At 38.0% G+C, this 17,598-nt stretch overlaps 1 protein-coding gene across 3 annotated transcripts; it reads right to left on the reverse strand.

The window, feature by feature from the left end:
• Positions 1-2,110: 2,110 nt before the first annotated feature.
• LOC131146426 (uncharacterized) lies at positions 2,111-9,189 on the reverse strand. Of its 3 annotated transcripts, none has more exons than XM_058096035.1 (5): positions 8,827-9,189; positions 7,236-7,333; positions 6,524-6,843; positions 3,957-6,391; positions 2,111-3,867 (listed from the first exon to the last, which is right to left on the reverse strand). In XM_058096035.1, exons 3-5 carry the CDS (start codon positions 6,713-6,715, stop codon positions 2,613-2,615), a joined length of 3,882 nt encoding a protein of 1,293 aa, XP_057952018.1. In that variant the 5' UTR covers positions 6,716-6,843; positions 7,236-7,333; positions 8,827-9,189; the 3' UTR covers positions 2,111-2,612. The 3 variants fall into 3 exon arrangements, with proteins under 3 accessions (XP_057952018.1, XP_057952017.1, XP_057952019.1); XM_058096034.1 differs by having other exon boundaries at positions 6,524-6,854; XM_058096036.1 differs by having other exon boundaries at positions 6,524-6,854; positions 7,494-9,185.
• Between the last annotated feature and the right edge of the window lie 8,409 nt (positions 9,190-17,598).

Consider the following 17,598-nt stretch of genomic DNA (forward strand, 5'->3'; position numbering starts at 1 on the left):
CATTACCATCTACAGTCTCCGCTAGCTCACAAAGAACTCTGTACATCATTCTTTTATGTATGAGTAGTTAAACACCTTTATAGATATTAATTTTTTTTTGTTAACTAAATGACTTAATTATTATTAAGTTTTTATAGTTATAAATAAATTTAATTTTTGTTACTTAAAAAATAATGTACACTTTAGTTAATATATATATGTGGGAGCATGGATTTCGTAATACAGATTTGTGCAACTTTGAGAGAATGTCAACAAAAGTTTTTACTATATTTTGTTCAAATTCATACAAATTTAAATCTTAAGTAATTCTATACTTTCAAATGTTGGGCGTAAAACAACACTTTGTGCAATATAGATAAATCAAATTCCAATGCTTCACAAGCATGTGTATATCAAAATTTTGATACTAACCCATATCACTTATGACGATAATTAACCCTACACCATTATTACTATTGTCAATCCCAACTTCTAGTTGTGCATAGATGATAAATCTTGTTAGGAAGTACACCAATCGTGAGAAAAAAAAAAAAAAAAAAAAAACCCTACATATAAAATTATAAAACAAGTTTGGATTTGAATTTGCATTGAATTTGGATAAAATATAATATAAAATTGTATTAAAATTTGTTCAAATCAGCCCAAATAAAAATTTAAGGTCCAAAATTCATACTATCAAATGCAGCGTAAGTTCTTACTGACAATCACCCTTTCTGATCTCTTCCAATTAACTACTTTTATCTTATTTTTATACTTTTTGAAATAAAATTTAGGTTCACTTTAAATTTTAATTGCATGCATATTTCTTATGGGTAAATTTGGAATAACATATTTAATTGGTCCATACAAATATAACTATTTTTAAGTCAAAATTACTAAAAATTAGGTCTACCCTTTTCAAGCATTCTTAGATGTTCTCACTCATAATTACTCTTTGCATAGGGTACTTTATAATTTGTTCCTCTCTTCATTTGGATTTTCATAACACTGCCATTATAATAAATTTAGCTTTAACTAAAACGTTTTTACGATAACTAATTTGAAAGGCTAGTAGAAAGAGGTAAATTTTTTTTGTACAGAGATTTAAGAAAGAGGAGGCATATTAGAAAATTTTTAAAATTTTCATTTAAGTTTTCCCTCATAGAGGAGTGTCGTAGCTCGCATATTATTGGTATTTAGTTGTTTCAATTGTTTTATCGTAACTTTGAATTCTAAGAAATGTTAAAAGTACAATTTCTTATTTTCTACTAGTTTTGTCTAACAAGTAGGTTGCAAATAAAGTAATTGATTAAAAGCAAATTTCCTGCAAAACTTAATTATTTTCTTTGTACTTTACTCGATGTATAACGCAAAATATGAATTTTTGGATGACCATATTTTAAGATGTTCAAAATATCCATCAAATTTAGAAATATTTATCAGCAGTTTCCGTAGAGATTAATTTTTTTCATGACGAGAACAAGTGTTTGTTATTTCTTTTCTTTTCTCTTTTTTCAAAAACAAAGTTTTCAAGAAAATTCCATTAATTCCTAACAGGTTGATTATAAAAATATACACTATTTAATATTCACAAGCTCTTATATAACTCGTAACACATTTTCGTTAAGTGAAATTCAAACCAAAAAATATTGTCACCCAATGCACTGCATCTAATGACTACCAACATTTTTTTTTTCTTTTCTATCTTTCTTCAATTTTAAAAAAGAAATTGAACCATATGACGCAATGTGTCTATGCCATAGAAGGTAGTTTAAATTCCGTCGTGGTCTAATAGGAAGTACATATTATGTATATTAACACCAAATGGATAGTACAAAAGTTAGCATCTAGAAACTTTTTTTGAAGTTTTTACCATGTACCCTTACCATATATTTACACAAACAAACACAGAACAAAAGGTTGACACAACAATTTACAAATCTAAATGAGTTCATGCTTGCTTACTGCTTACTGAATATTTTGTACTCCATGCTTCTCAACGAGTTCCTAGTTTATTTTTAACTTACTTAAATACACAGTCCATATACCATATATATATATATTATACACATACATTTATATTAGTCTCCACATTCCCATAAATAATTAAAGTTACAGAAGAAAAATAGAATTTCAGAATATCAAATTTTTTACTAATTCAATGCATCTTTGTGCCCTCAAATAGAGAGATTGAAACAGCTGAACCAGCAGCAAGCAAGAAAATACCATTAAGATGGGAGCCGAAAAAACAAAAGCCCATAATGAAAAAATCTGGAGGAAACATCAGGCCTGGTTAAAAAAATATATATATTAAAAATAAAATTTAAAAAAAAAATATCAGCCAAGAAAATCAAGATGAAGAGACCATCTCCATAAGGGCAGGATAAAGAACGAACTGGGCCAAAATATATTCTACAGGTGTGTGCACCACCCCCTCCTTCCCCCTTCTTATATATATACCACCAGCTAGCAAACCCATCATCATCCAACGAGAGAATAACGAGGAAGGCAAGGCACATACGGATTGGATGAGTGATGTTACCATGGAAGCTGCATCTTCATCATCTTCCCACGCCCCAACCCAAATCAAAGATGGCACCAAAATCTACAAGCTCTAATCATTTTACTCTATCTCATGAATGATCTCTCTCTTCTCTACCTCTCCTAGGTATATCCTTGTGCCGTCTGTCAGTGTTCTTAATGCACTCATCCTTGACTCGACTGTCGTGCCCTACAAATCCGCTGTCACCCACATCGAATCGGAACCGCCTCCCTCCCCCATCTCCATCCGTAACATCATAGTGTCTCTCTGGATGAATCATGTTGTACCTGCTGCCCTGCTTCCTTCTATGGTCATTGTTACAGTCGTATTTGCGTCCCCTGCCTGCACAACCCATCTCAGGAAATCTTCCAGATCGCATTGCCGGTCTGAAGTAATTGTCTGGTTTCAATCGTCCAGGGGAACATGGCGAACTGAACCTATGCCCCCGCCGGAATATTCTCACCGGGGATCTCCTTTCCCTGAATTGGTCCACGCCACAATTCCGATCATCAATCCATCTGAGATTTCGCTGTGGGGAGAAGCGGTTTCTTGGTGGGGACACAAAACCTGCTTCAAAATCTGAAGCAAAACCAGGCTGCTTTTGAACAGGCAACCTCACTCTCTCCATGCTCACCTCAGACCTGAAATCTGGGGATCTACTGAGTGGCCTCAAGCCTGTATTCCGTTCCCTGGGCAACTGCCGCATAAGGGGAGAGCGACTTCTGGACCTCGACCGGTACCTCTCATGGGGTCGAGAAAAATGAGGAGCTCCTCTATGAAGAATGGGAGAAAAGCTTCGCTCTCTCCTGGCTAAATGAGGCGGCATGCGAACAAAGGATTCAGCAGCACCATTGGGCAGGGGCCTGTAATACCCCTCCCTGGGGCTAAACCCAGGATACCTTCCAGGCCTGCACCTAGTTCTATCAGGACTGACGTCTCTCACTGGTATTCCCATATTCAAGTGATAATTATAATCCCTAGCCACCGGTGACCTCCGCCTAATAAAGCGCCTATACACCCCTTTTGAGGAAGAATGCATAGATTGACCACGAAGATGGCAGTTGATTTCTGAAACCCTAGCTTTTGAAAGTGCACGGTCTGAGGGCGCGCTGTCCTCAACCTTAGAATCGGAATTTACAATAACGCTTTTTGGCCTGGGCTTCCTAGAATCACAAGGGCCATCGTAGCGCTTTGAATCCCATGAGCCCAGTGAATGATGATCATCCCAGTGCCCGCCAACATGGCTTCTGCCGTGCATGTGTAATGTTCTCATCCTTCCTGCAGATCTCTCGGAACCATTAAACGCTCTATCAGCTTGAGGATGTGAATCATCAAGTTGGTTGGATCTGAAACAAAGAAAACATTAAAATAATCAGGCAAATAATAAAAACGTGTATCAGAAATAATTAATATATAATAGCTTCACAAAAATAACCTGTTCCACTGTAAATGCATGGTGTCTTTCCTATGTACGAAATCAGAGGAAGAATGTCCTTCGAGCTTGCTGAATGACTTGGATTCCCTCATTCCATTTACTCTGTTAGAGATATCTTTCACATCACCAGGACCATTCACGCAATTATTTGCACGACTTCTTCGTGTATTGCCATTTATTTCGAAACGTTTATCAGAAGAAATTACACAACCTTCAGGCAGCCGATAATCCCATCCAGAAAATTTTGACTTCAATCTTGCTGAATGGTTTGGCTCCTTTAACGCATCTACCCCATTAACAAGTCCATTTTTATCACCCACATCAGCAGATCCTGTACCATAACACGTATCAACCTTCACATCCATCTCAAGTTTCTCAATGCCATCTTTTCTAGCAGACTCCATCCCCAAATGCATATTTGAAGTTTTCTTTGACCATCTCTTATTTAATTCAGCATCCAGAATAATTTTTGGCGAAGGAACTCCCAGACAAGGTTGACAATTTGTTTCTCTCGTGCTATTCTCAAAGGAAACAGAATAATCAATAGAATCATCATATGTGTCTCTGTCATCAGTCTCATAGTCCACAGGTTCAGCTTCCCCATCTTCAGCTTCACTGTCCTCCCAGCAATGCACAACTGACTCCCTTAACTCCCCATCCTCAAACTGAGAATCATAACCCTCTTGAAGTTCCACCATGTTTTCCATGCCTACTGTGCGACCCTGACCATCTTCATTGTCAAGCATTTTTCCAGGTGAAATGGCAGGATCATTACCATGGCCTTTGCATTCCTCACAAGAGGTTAGTTCACCTCTCTCTCCCAAGATGACACTAGAATGTCCAGAGGATTTGTTCAACAGTTCATTTGGACCAAGGTTCATTGACATGTCAGATTCATTCCTAACAGCACCAGAATCCATGGTATTGTGTCTACTTGGATCCTCAGTTACCGTAGGTCGGTATTCCCCAACATGCGCAACTGATGCAGACACATCCATGCACATAGGCGACAATGGAGAAACATCCATGATTTCACCAGATTCACTGGATGGATTCTCAACATCTAGGGGATCAGGACATGGAGATTGACATGCATCAGTGATCAACCTGGGAGAGATTCTTTTTCCATCCAATCCAGACATTCTAGAAGAATCCTCACACACTTCATCCATACTTGCACAGGTGATCTTCTCTGAGACTGGTGCAGCAGGAAAAGCAACATCACGCTTCTCAGCCTGGTCAGTTTCTGAGCTAGCATTGCCCAAAAGCATATCAGAAACTGAATTTTCACTGCTATGCTTGCGAATAACACCAGAAGGCAGAGGATTTTCCTTTTCCTCAAATGTCAACGAGCTTGAGACAAAATCTGATCCAGCATGGGAAGAAAGGTCAAGGCATGCATCCATGCTGACAGCATGAGTGGAAGCTTCTGTACCAGAAACAGGCATTGCTGAAGACTTTAGAGAAAGTTCAGCTGATAAAGGGGCATACATATCCAGGACTTTGGTCCGGTCAGTATCAGAGCACACTGCCAAATTATGTTCTTCTCTGTCCAATTTGCAAGTACCAAAAACTGAATTTCTTGAGTCCAAACAAACATGGACAGCACGAGCATCAAACAAAACTACTTTTCCCACTGTAGACTGAATATTACTCTGATTGTCATCCCCAGAATCCCTCGCTATCTTGCAAGCTTCCAAAGTCTGCAGGTATTCTGCGCATGTAGCATCCCCAGAGAAACCGTCCATAACATCTGCTTGAGAATCAACAGCTAAATCAGCACAGGGGTGCTCCCATGCATCCATGACAGTATTTAGGTCCCAGTGTGACCTATCATCACGGGAAATGACAGACTTTTTTTCTGTAGTGTCATCCTTTAGAGTGGAAAAATTCTGCTTAATGGGAACAGAGTTTTCCTGAAAAAAAGAACCACCAAAACCATCTTCACGTGCCAAATCTTGAGTGAAAGTTGTTTCCGAGGATGCAACAGTTTCTTTCAAAGGTGTAGTAGAAGATAACTCATTCCCTCCTCGAGCTGGAGACTCTTCTGCTAATGAGTCATCCTCCAGAACATTAACATCGTCACCCATGCTATCATCGCAGGCAGCAGCAGCAAGTATCTGAATACCTGAAAAGTCCTCACTGTAACCAGGTTTTTCTTTTGTCATCTCCTCTGGGATCTTCCCATCAACAACATTGTTACACTTCATGGAAGTAAAGGCATCAATACCCACTACTTGTTTTTCCGAGATTGAATTTTGACAAGACCGTTGACCCAAATCATGCTGACTATTTACAGATTGCTCAGACTCCTCAAGGCATGGAGAGGAAGTCCGAAGTGGTGGTGATGGAGACCGGAACAAAAATCTCCTTTTCTTGATCGGTACATGCTCTACCTTATCCCGAAAGCGCCTCCCAAGTACAGCTACGCCAAGCTGCCAAATAGAACACGTTGAAGATTTGAACATAATGTGAGAAGGGGACAAGAGTTAAGCACCTACATAGCTGTGCATTTTATAAACCCCCACTCCCAGACCCCACGGATAAAAAAAGCATCCAATACTAACCTTCTCAGATTCTGACACTAATGTGTCCACCCCTTCAGGGCTCTTATCAGCCTGCTCCAGACTTACTTTCTCGTTTCTAGCAACTGATTTCCTGGAGCGCCTTGATGCACTCCTACTGCCTTTTGATACTGTTTTCCACGTCAAGTTAGGATTGATAAAATTTGTAAGTTCAAGGCCCACCATGCTCATCATTTGAGCAGACAAAGATCCTATCCCATTAACAATTGATCTACTATCACAAGTCTTGCAAGATGCCGTTGTTACTCGCTTTTCAGCTCCAGGGCCGATGACGTCACCCCAGTGCACTGCTCTAATCAAGTCTGCAAATTAACTTCAAAAATATATCCAATTAGATACCACAAATGACATGCTAAATGATCTTGCACAATTATCATAACACATCATGCCCCATTTAATTTTTTCAGTAGTATTATTCAAATTATAATACTCTACACAACATCATACACATTAAAATATAAAACGAAATAACAGAAGCGTCATGCATGTCATGATGCTTGTCTTCTGCATTACTGCCCTAACCTAACCCTGAATCAACAGCCAGGCAACAGAAGCAGCTTACATGTAAAATTAAAATATTTAGGTGAAAGGCACAGGAATGTCTGGAAGTAGACAACTCATAAATGCAACTGGGCAATGAGAAATATTTTTCTGGGATTAATATTGAAGATTATAACAAATCCTAGTTACTTACTTTTGGTGCAGACCCCGTTGTTGCCTGTTCAAATATGTGGTTGAACAAAATACTTTTCCAAGAACCACAGCAAATTCAGAGTAGTTGCCTTATCTCCCCTGTAAAATGTATAAATTTATATTAGCAACACCACCAGTATGAAATACAAGTAGATGCAACAGAAAAGCCAAAAAAGCAGGCCTGTCTACTCAATAATAATATTATTTAGCCCACAAGCCGGTAACAAGACTGCCGGCATATGCCTCCACAGGCCATTACCTTGAGGCAGATGTTGTTAAGCAGTTTTGAAGGCCTGCAGGAAACTCCCTCAGTTCACATTGTAGCATTGGACAGCTGATTCCTAATATTCGGAACCAGGGCTTCTTTGCAAGAAAATAATTAAGGAAATTGAAAGACTTCATGTACGACAATGAAGGCAAAATGTAATAATTTCATCACTCCGGGAAGTAGAGTTTTAACACCAAAATTTGTTTCTAAACATTAATTCCATCACATTAATATCCAAGGGAATTATATTGCTACTTCAGAATATGCCAAAGGTGGCAGCAAAGCAATCTACACAGCTACTCAAAACATGTGAGTGGACTTGGACCGACTGTTTGTAGACCCAAAGGGCTTCATCAAATAAAATCACTAACATCAAAAAAGGAGGAAGCCATCTCTTCATCTCAAATCTGTGCCCAAGCCTTGTATGATCCACAAAATAAAGTGGTTATCAAAAATCAATTGGGCCAGCAAGTTTCTTCAATTCGGCAGTTATCCGGATAACAACATCCGCTACTTGTTTTGGACAAGATCACATCTCCTCAAGGACAACTCCAAAATATCTAATCCCTTTGATTCAATCAAAATCAAATACCATGAACTGCCTCCTTCCTGCAAAAGTAATGTTTGGATTCCGGAACCTAAAATGAGCACAATATAGTGTATGGGGCTTCTGAAATGACAAAGCATCCACCACAAACAACAAATCTGGTGAGACATGTTCGACTGTTCTACAAACAATATTAGAAGATGCATCGGCGGTCTTAGCGGTCATCATAATTCCTGCAAGAAGAAGCCCTAATATTGATCTATGCATTCGGAGCACCTTCTCCAATCAGGGCCTTACGCATAGATGGTGCGGTAAAGAATAACTTATTGTTAAAGAAGTTATGTCCGAAACCCTAATTGGGTATTCAATCCATAGTCCATAGATGATTCCTGCAACGTTCTGGGATCAAAGCGATTCCTCCAGCACCAGAGAAGCTCGACAAAAATTGCAGGTGAAGCGGGGCATTTGAAAAAACCATCAACAACCCCAACGTGGATGCGAAACGCTAGTTTCTTCAGATTGCATCTCGGTTAGCTCCGTTCATCTAAACCTACCAAAAACTAGATGAATCTTAAGAAATCCCAGTTCCAGGACCCGCCTTGGACCAGATTCATCTTCTGACGCTTCAGAAAAAAGAAAAACCTAGTTGGAGTTCTCAGAACTGGAGATCGGAGCCTAGCGACCGTCAGGCCAAGACAATAAAACCACATTCCCCTCTGATTTGAAGAAAAATAACCAGTAAAAAAGGGTAGAAACAAAAGCTGGATTTTTCAATACCTGTTCTCTTCGTCAAAACCGCCGCGATTGATCGAAGACTGACGAAACACGAAACCTTCAGGAGACTAACCCCGCAAAAATCTTCAAATCCTGCTCCAAAGAAAACGAGGTATTGGATTCTTGGATTCTTCTCCTCCCCTCTTCCTCTTCTTCTTGTGGTCTTCAATACCCTCGACCTCAAACACGCCGATTCCTGAAACCGACGAAACGCCAACCGCCGATCGCTGATCGCTGATCGCAGATCGCAAAGCCGCCTGCGCCTCTCTCTCTCTTCTCTCCCTCTCTCTCTCTTCCCCTCTTTCTCAGATCCTCCTCCACCTGCTCGTTCTCCTCTTTGTACCCTGTTTGGCTGTTTGGATGAACGGGGGAGGGTTTCATCACCACGTATTTATGGTGGAATATATGCCTAAAATGCCCTTGCGTATTCTGCAATATTCCCAAACAACCCCTCCATCGGGGTGAACCAATGCCCAATGGGGATCAATTCAATCTTATAGGCTGCGTTTTGGCTGCACATTGCAGAAGTCAAATTATGCGATTTTGACTTTGTGGCTTGTAGATTTTGATTTTTGAGTTGTGACCCTTTAACTTTCCGTATTTGTATTCGTTCCCAGAAGTTTTCTCGATTTGCACTTTCAGTTCTAAATTGAATTTCAACTGACACTAAATTTAATATCCGAATCATTTTAACTCTTTCAATCTAATATTTGAATATGGATTGTTTTCCAATTTTAACCTTTTCAATACTTAAAGGGTATAAATATTTTATAAAATTTATTATCAACTTCATAAGCTAAAAGTTTTAATTTAATATAAATAATATTTATCATATATTTAGTTAATAATTTTAAACAATGAAACATTTTTATCTTTAAATCATTTTTAAATTCTTCTTGCTTTTTTCTACTCACAATGGAGACTATAATATTAATTTACGGCGATTTGGGTTAAATTTTCCATGCTAACTAAATGTTAATTTTTTTTCATTTTCTTCCTATCTAAAATTCATTCATGCTCCAATTATAAAAGGAGTTGTCGCTTAATTATTTATTGCTTATCATGTGTGTCTACAATCATTTTATTCAATCAAGAAAGTAGAGAACACAAACAATAGAACGTGCAAAAAAATTATGAATGCTCATTGTGAATTAATACTGTGTTTTTCAAAAGACAAAAAGAAAAAGGAATGTTGAAAAGTCTTTTTTTCGTTCATTCAATACCTTGAATTTCAATTGACAAATAAAGAAAAATGAAAGAAAAAATGTCTCTTATTTATTATGCTCTCAATCAATCCCTTAAAAAGAGAAAAAAAAAAAAAAAAAGCTTTTAAAAAGCTAGAAAAAGAAAATTGGGTCATTAAACTCATTGACTAAAATTGTTGCATTACTTATCTTAAGATTTTCTTTCCTTTCATTTATCCAACCAAATGACATAAGATAGAAGAAAACATGTTTCCTTTTCTTTCTTCCACATTTTTGTATTTCTCATATTACTAGGCTCCTGTTTAGAACTCAAAAAATATTAGAGAAAAGAAAGGAAAATATTAAGCAATGTATTTAGAACTCAAAAAATATTAGAGAAAAGAAAGGAAAATATTAAGCAATGTATATTTTCATATTCTGTTATCGAAGAAAGTGAAATAGAAAATAAAAAGTATACTACAACTATGAACAGAATTTTGATTTTGCACATTATTAATATTTAATTTTTTCTAATTTTTAATCATATTAAAATATATTTTTTATTTTTAATTGTATTTAATAAAAAAGGAAAATATAAGAAAAAATGAATTTTCTCCTTATTTTACTTTCCTTTCTTTTACCCAAATAAAATTTTTGATCCAACAGAAAAGGAAGCAAAAATGCCATTGACCTACTTAAAATTGACAAAGAGGAAAAATATTGTGCCATTAAATTGTAATGCCATCATATGTTAAGCAAGTTAATTTTATTTATGAGGATATAGTACATTGATAAGCTTCTCCTCAATAATAATAATAATAATAATAATAATAATAATAATAATAATAATAATAATAATAATAATAAAAAAATTTTTGTTACCTCTCTAAAATATAAGATTAAAATTTTGTTACTTTATCTTAGAGATAGAGGAGAGAGATCTTTTTATCAAAATTTGATTTACAAAATACAATGCCATAGGCCCATAGCATAAAAGTAATTGTATATATTGTCGTGACATGTTATTTAATATTTTTGTCTTCTTCCGTGAATGTATTTTTGTGAGTAAATACGATTAGGATATATCTAATTTACAGCTACGTGTCAACGTTGTTCTGTTCTTGTCGGTATTTTTAATGATCCTCTTTCTCCTTTATTAAAGAAGAATAAATTATCAAATTACATATTTTTTAATTATGCTAAATTTTAGACAATTTAATGGTGAACAGTTACGAGATAATTTAATTGAAATAAATAACTGCATCTTAAAATTAAAGCTACTCGATTGCAATCTAATAATGTTATTTGTAATATTAAAAAACATGATAAAACTTGAGCTAATAATTTCCTTTAAGAAAAAGACACATTGGCTCATTTAAGATGGGCATCTCTTTAGAGATATTGGTTAAAATTTTGTACTTTTATGTTAAAAGTTTTATCTTCAAGCCCTACTTATGAGGGGTGTTGGCCCGGATATGCGTCTAGAGGGGGGTGAATAGATGTCTTTCACGAATATACAGCTTTTTCTATAATCACAAAGATTTATTGACAAGAACAAGAATATTATATCACAGTATATATAAAAAGCAAATAGTAATAACTAAGCAACACAAGAGAAAAGAGAAGAGAGAAGCTTAACGCAGCGACGTTAACATGGTTTGGCACCGAGCCTACGTCCACGCCTTGAGACCAACGCAAGGATTCCCCAAATCCACTATGTGATCCTCCTTCCCAACGGAGAAGCCTATACAACCAGCTGCTCACAACAAGCTCTTACCATGGTGCTCACCTATAGTCACCTTATAATGGCTCACAAAGAGCCTTCCAAAACAAAGAATTTGAAAACAAGTAGATACAATGTAAGATGTTCCTCTTTGAGTTGAATATCTCAATACAAACCTCACACTATTCCCTCTTTGTCAATGGATAGTAAAAAAAAGCAAGAGCAAGAGGGCAAGATGGCACAAAGTGAAACCCTAGTATGAATGCACAAGAATTGTTCTCAACAACAAATATGCTTAACTAGTTTAAAATAAATGCATAAGACCTATTTTAAAGGCCAAAGGAACGAGCTAAGCGCTAGAGAGTCATTGGGCATTTATTGACATGAGACAAATTGAAAACTAGCCGGTTTGGCGCATTTAATGATGTCTGTAGCTCGACATTCGTTGATGAGGTCATGACTTCGTCGACGAGTCTTATGAGTTCCTTCGTCGACGAAGCCCTGTGTTCGTCGACGAACCATTGGTTCTGAATTTAGATAGGTCTCGGTTTCTTTTCATCGACGAGTACCCTGTGTACGTTGACAAACCATTGCATAGACTTTGTTGCTGAATCCCCTGTATTCGTTGACGACGGTGCTCTGAACTTTTAGGTGGTCTTGGTATATTCTCGTCGACGAGTACCCTGTGTACGTCGACGAACCATTGCACAGACTTCGTCACCGAATCCCCTATATTCGTTGACAAAGGTACTCTGAACTTTTTGGGTGGTCTCGGTATATTTTTGTCGACGAGTACCCTATGTACATCGACAAGGTGATGTGTTGTTCTCATCAACGAATCCCCTGTATTCGTTGATGAACCCTTTACTTTTCCTTCTAAATTCGTTCAAATTTTGGTTTATATTGAAGTAACAGGTTTTCATCTTTGATTTAGAAATGATCTTTAATCTATTTTAAGATGTCTTGGGTTTAATAAAATATGTTTGAGGGTTATAGACATTTTATGCAGTTTACTTGACTTGTTATGTATATGTGAGACTAGTGCCTGTGTTCTAGTCTACCATAAACTAAATGCATATGTAATTTGCACATCTCTTGCTCACTACTTTTGCACCACACCATACACAAAGGATTACAATATCAATCTCCCTTACTCACACTCACAACCCAGAGCTTGTGCTTGCTATGCAGGATCCATAAACGCTTTGGTTGAGTGGCTAAGTTCCGGGTATGTCATATGTTGGACTGTGTTGATGGCCATTTGCTCTTTGCTGGTTTGAGACTTGTTTAACTCTTATGCTTGCTTTGGAATTGTCCTGTGCATCCGGACTGGACTAGAGGAAAACTGTTAGTAATCTTAAAGAACTGCTAATAGGTTGTTGTCATCAAAAAAAGACTGGAATGAAAGCCCTTAGACACTAGGTGTAACATTCTCTTCCTTTTTTATGATTGAATCCATTAGTGTTCTTTTGAAAAGATGCTCTCCCTCACTATATGCAAACATTGAAATTTTGGCAATTCCTCCCCCTTAATGTATGCACTTTGTGATAATCATTTTTAGTTTTTGAAAAGAGACTCAAGTGAATTTTCGGTAGCATGTCGTCTGTAAATAAATCATTTTTTGTGTTTTTAAACTTGCATGAATTTAATATCTTATACTAGCAGTTCAATATATAAGCATCTCATTATTCCACACAAGCATATCCATCACAAGCATTTCAGTACTTTTCATTCAACGCAAGTCCATCCATGATTAATGTACAGTAATTTGCCTCAAAAAAATCAAAATAAATGCAAAGTCATCAGGAGCTAAGTCATCATCATCACTACATCAGAAACTCAATCAACATGTCTAACTACATCAGAAACATCATTACTACATCATCACTATATCAGAAACTAACATCCTACAAACAGTCCTACAAAAGGTCCTTTCATCTCCCCCTTTGCCATTATCAAAAATAGGGGGGTGCCACTGTGCACTAATCCTATGGGCGATCAAATTTTGCGAGGAGAGCAGCTAGGGTATCGTCAATGGAATCAAAGCGGGCGCGATTGCTATTCTCTTAAAGTACGAGGGCCGCATCGATCAAATCGAAGTGCGAACGGGTACGCAGATCGTACTGCGTCATGGTGAGCCGAATACCATCTAGTCGCTCTAGGATAGGGTCAACCGCAGAGTCCTTAACCTCATCGTCCTCATCTATGGCTGCTTTGACCTCATCAACTGGTGCCCGACCCTGCTCATGGGTTTTGACCCACATGTTTGTATCGCCATCATTTTCGAAGTGCATGCGATGCAGGGTTGCCTCTAAATAGGTGTCATCCGGCACAGGTCGAATAGAAGGCATCCTAGTGCGAATGAGGCCAAAATGATCAAAGAATATGGTAAGTAGACGACCGTAAGGGAGGCAACCCCGTTGCCGTTTCAGACTTTCTTCCATGTTCTGAACAATAACCATGGGCAAGTAGATGCCTCTACCAACCCATTGGCAATATATGCTGAAGATATCGCCGAGGGTCACCTAATCTTATCCACTAGTCTGGGGGCAGAAGTTATAGGTGATCATGTGGTGGAGGACCCGAAACTCAACTTTGAGATCCTTAGATTTGGGTCGTGCGACAGGAGGGATACGAGGGTTACCAATTATCAGTTTGAGGGCTTCTTGAGATTCAAACCAATTGAACGTTTAGGCCAAGAGGCCTTGGGGAGGCCCTGGATAGGGAAGAATCGGCAACCGAGGACCTGAGTGAAAGTGTCGTTGGAAAGGTGAATGAGGGTTCCTCGTACTGTAGAGTATGCGGCAACGCCACGATGTGATGGAACAAATTAGCGTAAAACTCACGTACTAGCTCCTTATAGACGAGCTCCCCTAGATCGAAGAGGGCATCCCATCTAACGGCTTGAATTTTGGATAACAATGTGGGAAAGTAAAGTTGAAGGAATGCCGATGGTACGATCTTATACCATGGACAATATGCCGCTTGGATATGTCGTTATGATAGCGATAGGTAGCCTCGGCAAAAACAAATCGCGGGTCAACGTCGGTGGAGGTCTGCCGAGGTTGGTCAGTAAGAGGACGTTGAGAAGACCCTTTGCCGACCTCAGTTTGAAGAACTCTCCTTTTCGGACAGGGAGCCATTTGAGGAAGGGAGGGTTGAGTCACTAGGAGAGCAGAGACGGCGCGAGAGAGAGGGAAACTCTGAGCAGCTAGTGAGCTTGGTGTCGGTGGTGGAGTATGTGCGATTGTGTGCTAGTGCGAGTGAAGGAAGAAGGTGGATAGGGCGAGCAGGATGGCGAAAGAAGGATTGGTGCAAGGGAGGATGGCTTTAGAGTGGCGAGAGGATGGAGTGGGTTCAAAAGATTAGGGTTAGGGGTTGAAGGAGGTCGCGGTTGGCTAGCTAATATTTGAAGTGTCCTGACAGTTTTCGTCGACGAATACCTTGTGTTTGTCGATGAGGTTATCAAACATTTTGGCGATGAAACCCCTGTATTCGTTGATGAAGAACCTTATACTTCTTGGCGATGAATCCCCCGTGTTCATCGACGAAGAACCTTATACGTCTCGGCGACGAATCCCCTGTGTTCGTCGACGAGGCTAGTGAGAAAAGTTGTGTTTCACCTAGTTAGAGCTTTAGAGCAGAGGAGGGACAGCTAGAAGATCCTAAGATAGATCCGTGAGAGTACACATGCCCAGGGCATGCCGGATTTTGTTGAACCTTTCTTCATTGAGAGGTTTTGTTTAGATATCCGCTAGCTAATTTTCAGTAGGAACGTAAACTAACTCAACATCCCCCTTTTGGACATGATCTCGGATAAAATGGTGTTGTATCTCAATATGTTTGGTCCTAGAGTGCAGGCACTGGTTTTTTGAGATGTTGATGGTACTAGTGTTATCACAATGAATTGGAGTACCCTTGATTAAAACTTTGAAATCCTCAAGCTGTTGCTTCATGTATAAGCCTTGAACACAACAACTCCCGGCTGCAATGTATTTAGCCTCGGTGGTTGAGAGAGCAACAGAAGTTTGCTTTTTGCAAAACCTTGACACAAGTGAATGTCCTAGGAAGTGACATGTTCCACTAGTGCTTTTTCTATCGATTTTGCAACCTCCATAGTCTACATCCGAGTAGCAGGTGAGATCAAAGGGAGCATTCTTAGGGTAAAAGAGTCCTAAGTCATGTGTTCCTGCTATGTATCTAAAAATTCTCTTGACGGCATGAAAATGTGACTCTTAAGGACATTATTAGAATTTAGCGCATAAACAGACACTAAACATGATATTGGGTCTGCTAGAAGTGAGATTCAACAGACTGCTAATCATCCCTCGATAAAGCTTTTGGTCAACATTCTTCCCTTTTTCATCAGTGTCAAGTTTCGTTGTGATGCTCATAGGGGTTACTTTAGATTTGCCCATTTCAAGACCAAACTTCCTAAGCATGTCCTTAACGTATTTGGCTTGATTAATAAAAATTTGATGTTTCATTTGTTTTATTTGCAATCCTAGGAAGAAGGTTAATTCACCTATCATACTCATCTCAAATGTTTTCTGCATAGTTTGGGCAAATTCTTGACACAAAGTCTCATTTGTAGCACCAAAAATGATATCATCTGCATAAATTTGTATGACTAGCATATCCTTTTCTTTATATTTTAAGAATAGTGTAGTGTCAAATTTTCCTCTTGTGAACCCATCTTCTAGGAGAAATTTTCTTAAATGTTCATACCACGCTCATGGTGCTTACTTAAGTCCGTAAAGGGCTTTTGAGAGTTTGTATACATATTCGGGATGTATGTGGCTCTCAAATCCTAGAGGTTGCTTAACATAGACTTCTTCATTTATGTATCCATTTAGAAATGCACTTTTTACGTCCATTTGAAATAGTTTGAAGTCTTTGCAACAAGCAAATGCTAGTAACATCCTAATAGCTTTTAGTCTTGCCACAAGGACATAAGTTTCATCATAGTCAATACCCTCTTGTTGGTTATACCCTTGTGCCACTAATCTAGCTTTGTTTCTAACAATATTGCCATCTTCGTCTTTCTTATTCCTAAACACCCATTTTGTGCCTATTATTGTAGTGTTTTTGGGTTTAGGAACTAAGTCTCATACTTTGTTTCTTTCAAATTGGTCTAGTTCTTCTTGGATGGCATTGATCTAGTTTTCATCATTTTCAGCTTCCTCAAAGTTCTTTGGTTCTAGATGGGATACAAAAGCTATATGATTACATCCACTTCTTAAGTGAGATCTAGTGCTAACTCCTTGGGATGGACTACCTATGATAAGGTTAGTTGGGTGATTCCTAACAAATTTCTAAGCTTTAGGGAGTTCGTAATTTTCTTCTTTTGGTTCCCTAGACTTTTCATGAGATGATGATTCCAGATGATCAATTTTTATGTCTTGACAGTCTTTATCTTGGTCATTATTTATCTTAAGTTGCTCAAGTTCCTTTTCAATTCTAAAAGTGGTGACTTGATCATCTTCTTCCATATCAACAGCTGCTTTGGATATGTGAGGGTCAGTTTCATCAAAAACAATGTGTGTTGATTCTTGAACAGTTTGAGTTCTTTTATTGAACACCCTATACGCTTTGTTGTTCATGGCATATCCTATAAAGATTCTCTCATTAGATTTTGAATCAAATTTTTCCAGATGATCTCTATCATTTAATATGAAACATTTGCATCCAAAAACCTTAAAGTGTGAAATGTTTGGTTTTCTACCCTTCCATATCTCGTATGGGGTTTTTCCTATTTTGGATCTAATGATGACGTGATTACTAACATAACAAGCTGTGCTAACGGCTTCGGCCTAGAAATATTTTGGAAGATTATGTTCGTTAAGCATTGTCCTAGCCATTTCTTGG

Source organism: Malania oleifera, chromosome 13 (assembly GCF_029873635.1).
Source record: "Malania oleifera isolate guangnan ecotype guangnan chromosome 13, ASM2987363v1, whole genome shotgun sequence".
Lineage (NCBI taxonomy): Eukaryota > Viridiplantae > Streptophyta > Magnoliopsida > Santalales > Ximeniaceae > Malania > Malania oleifera.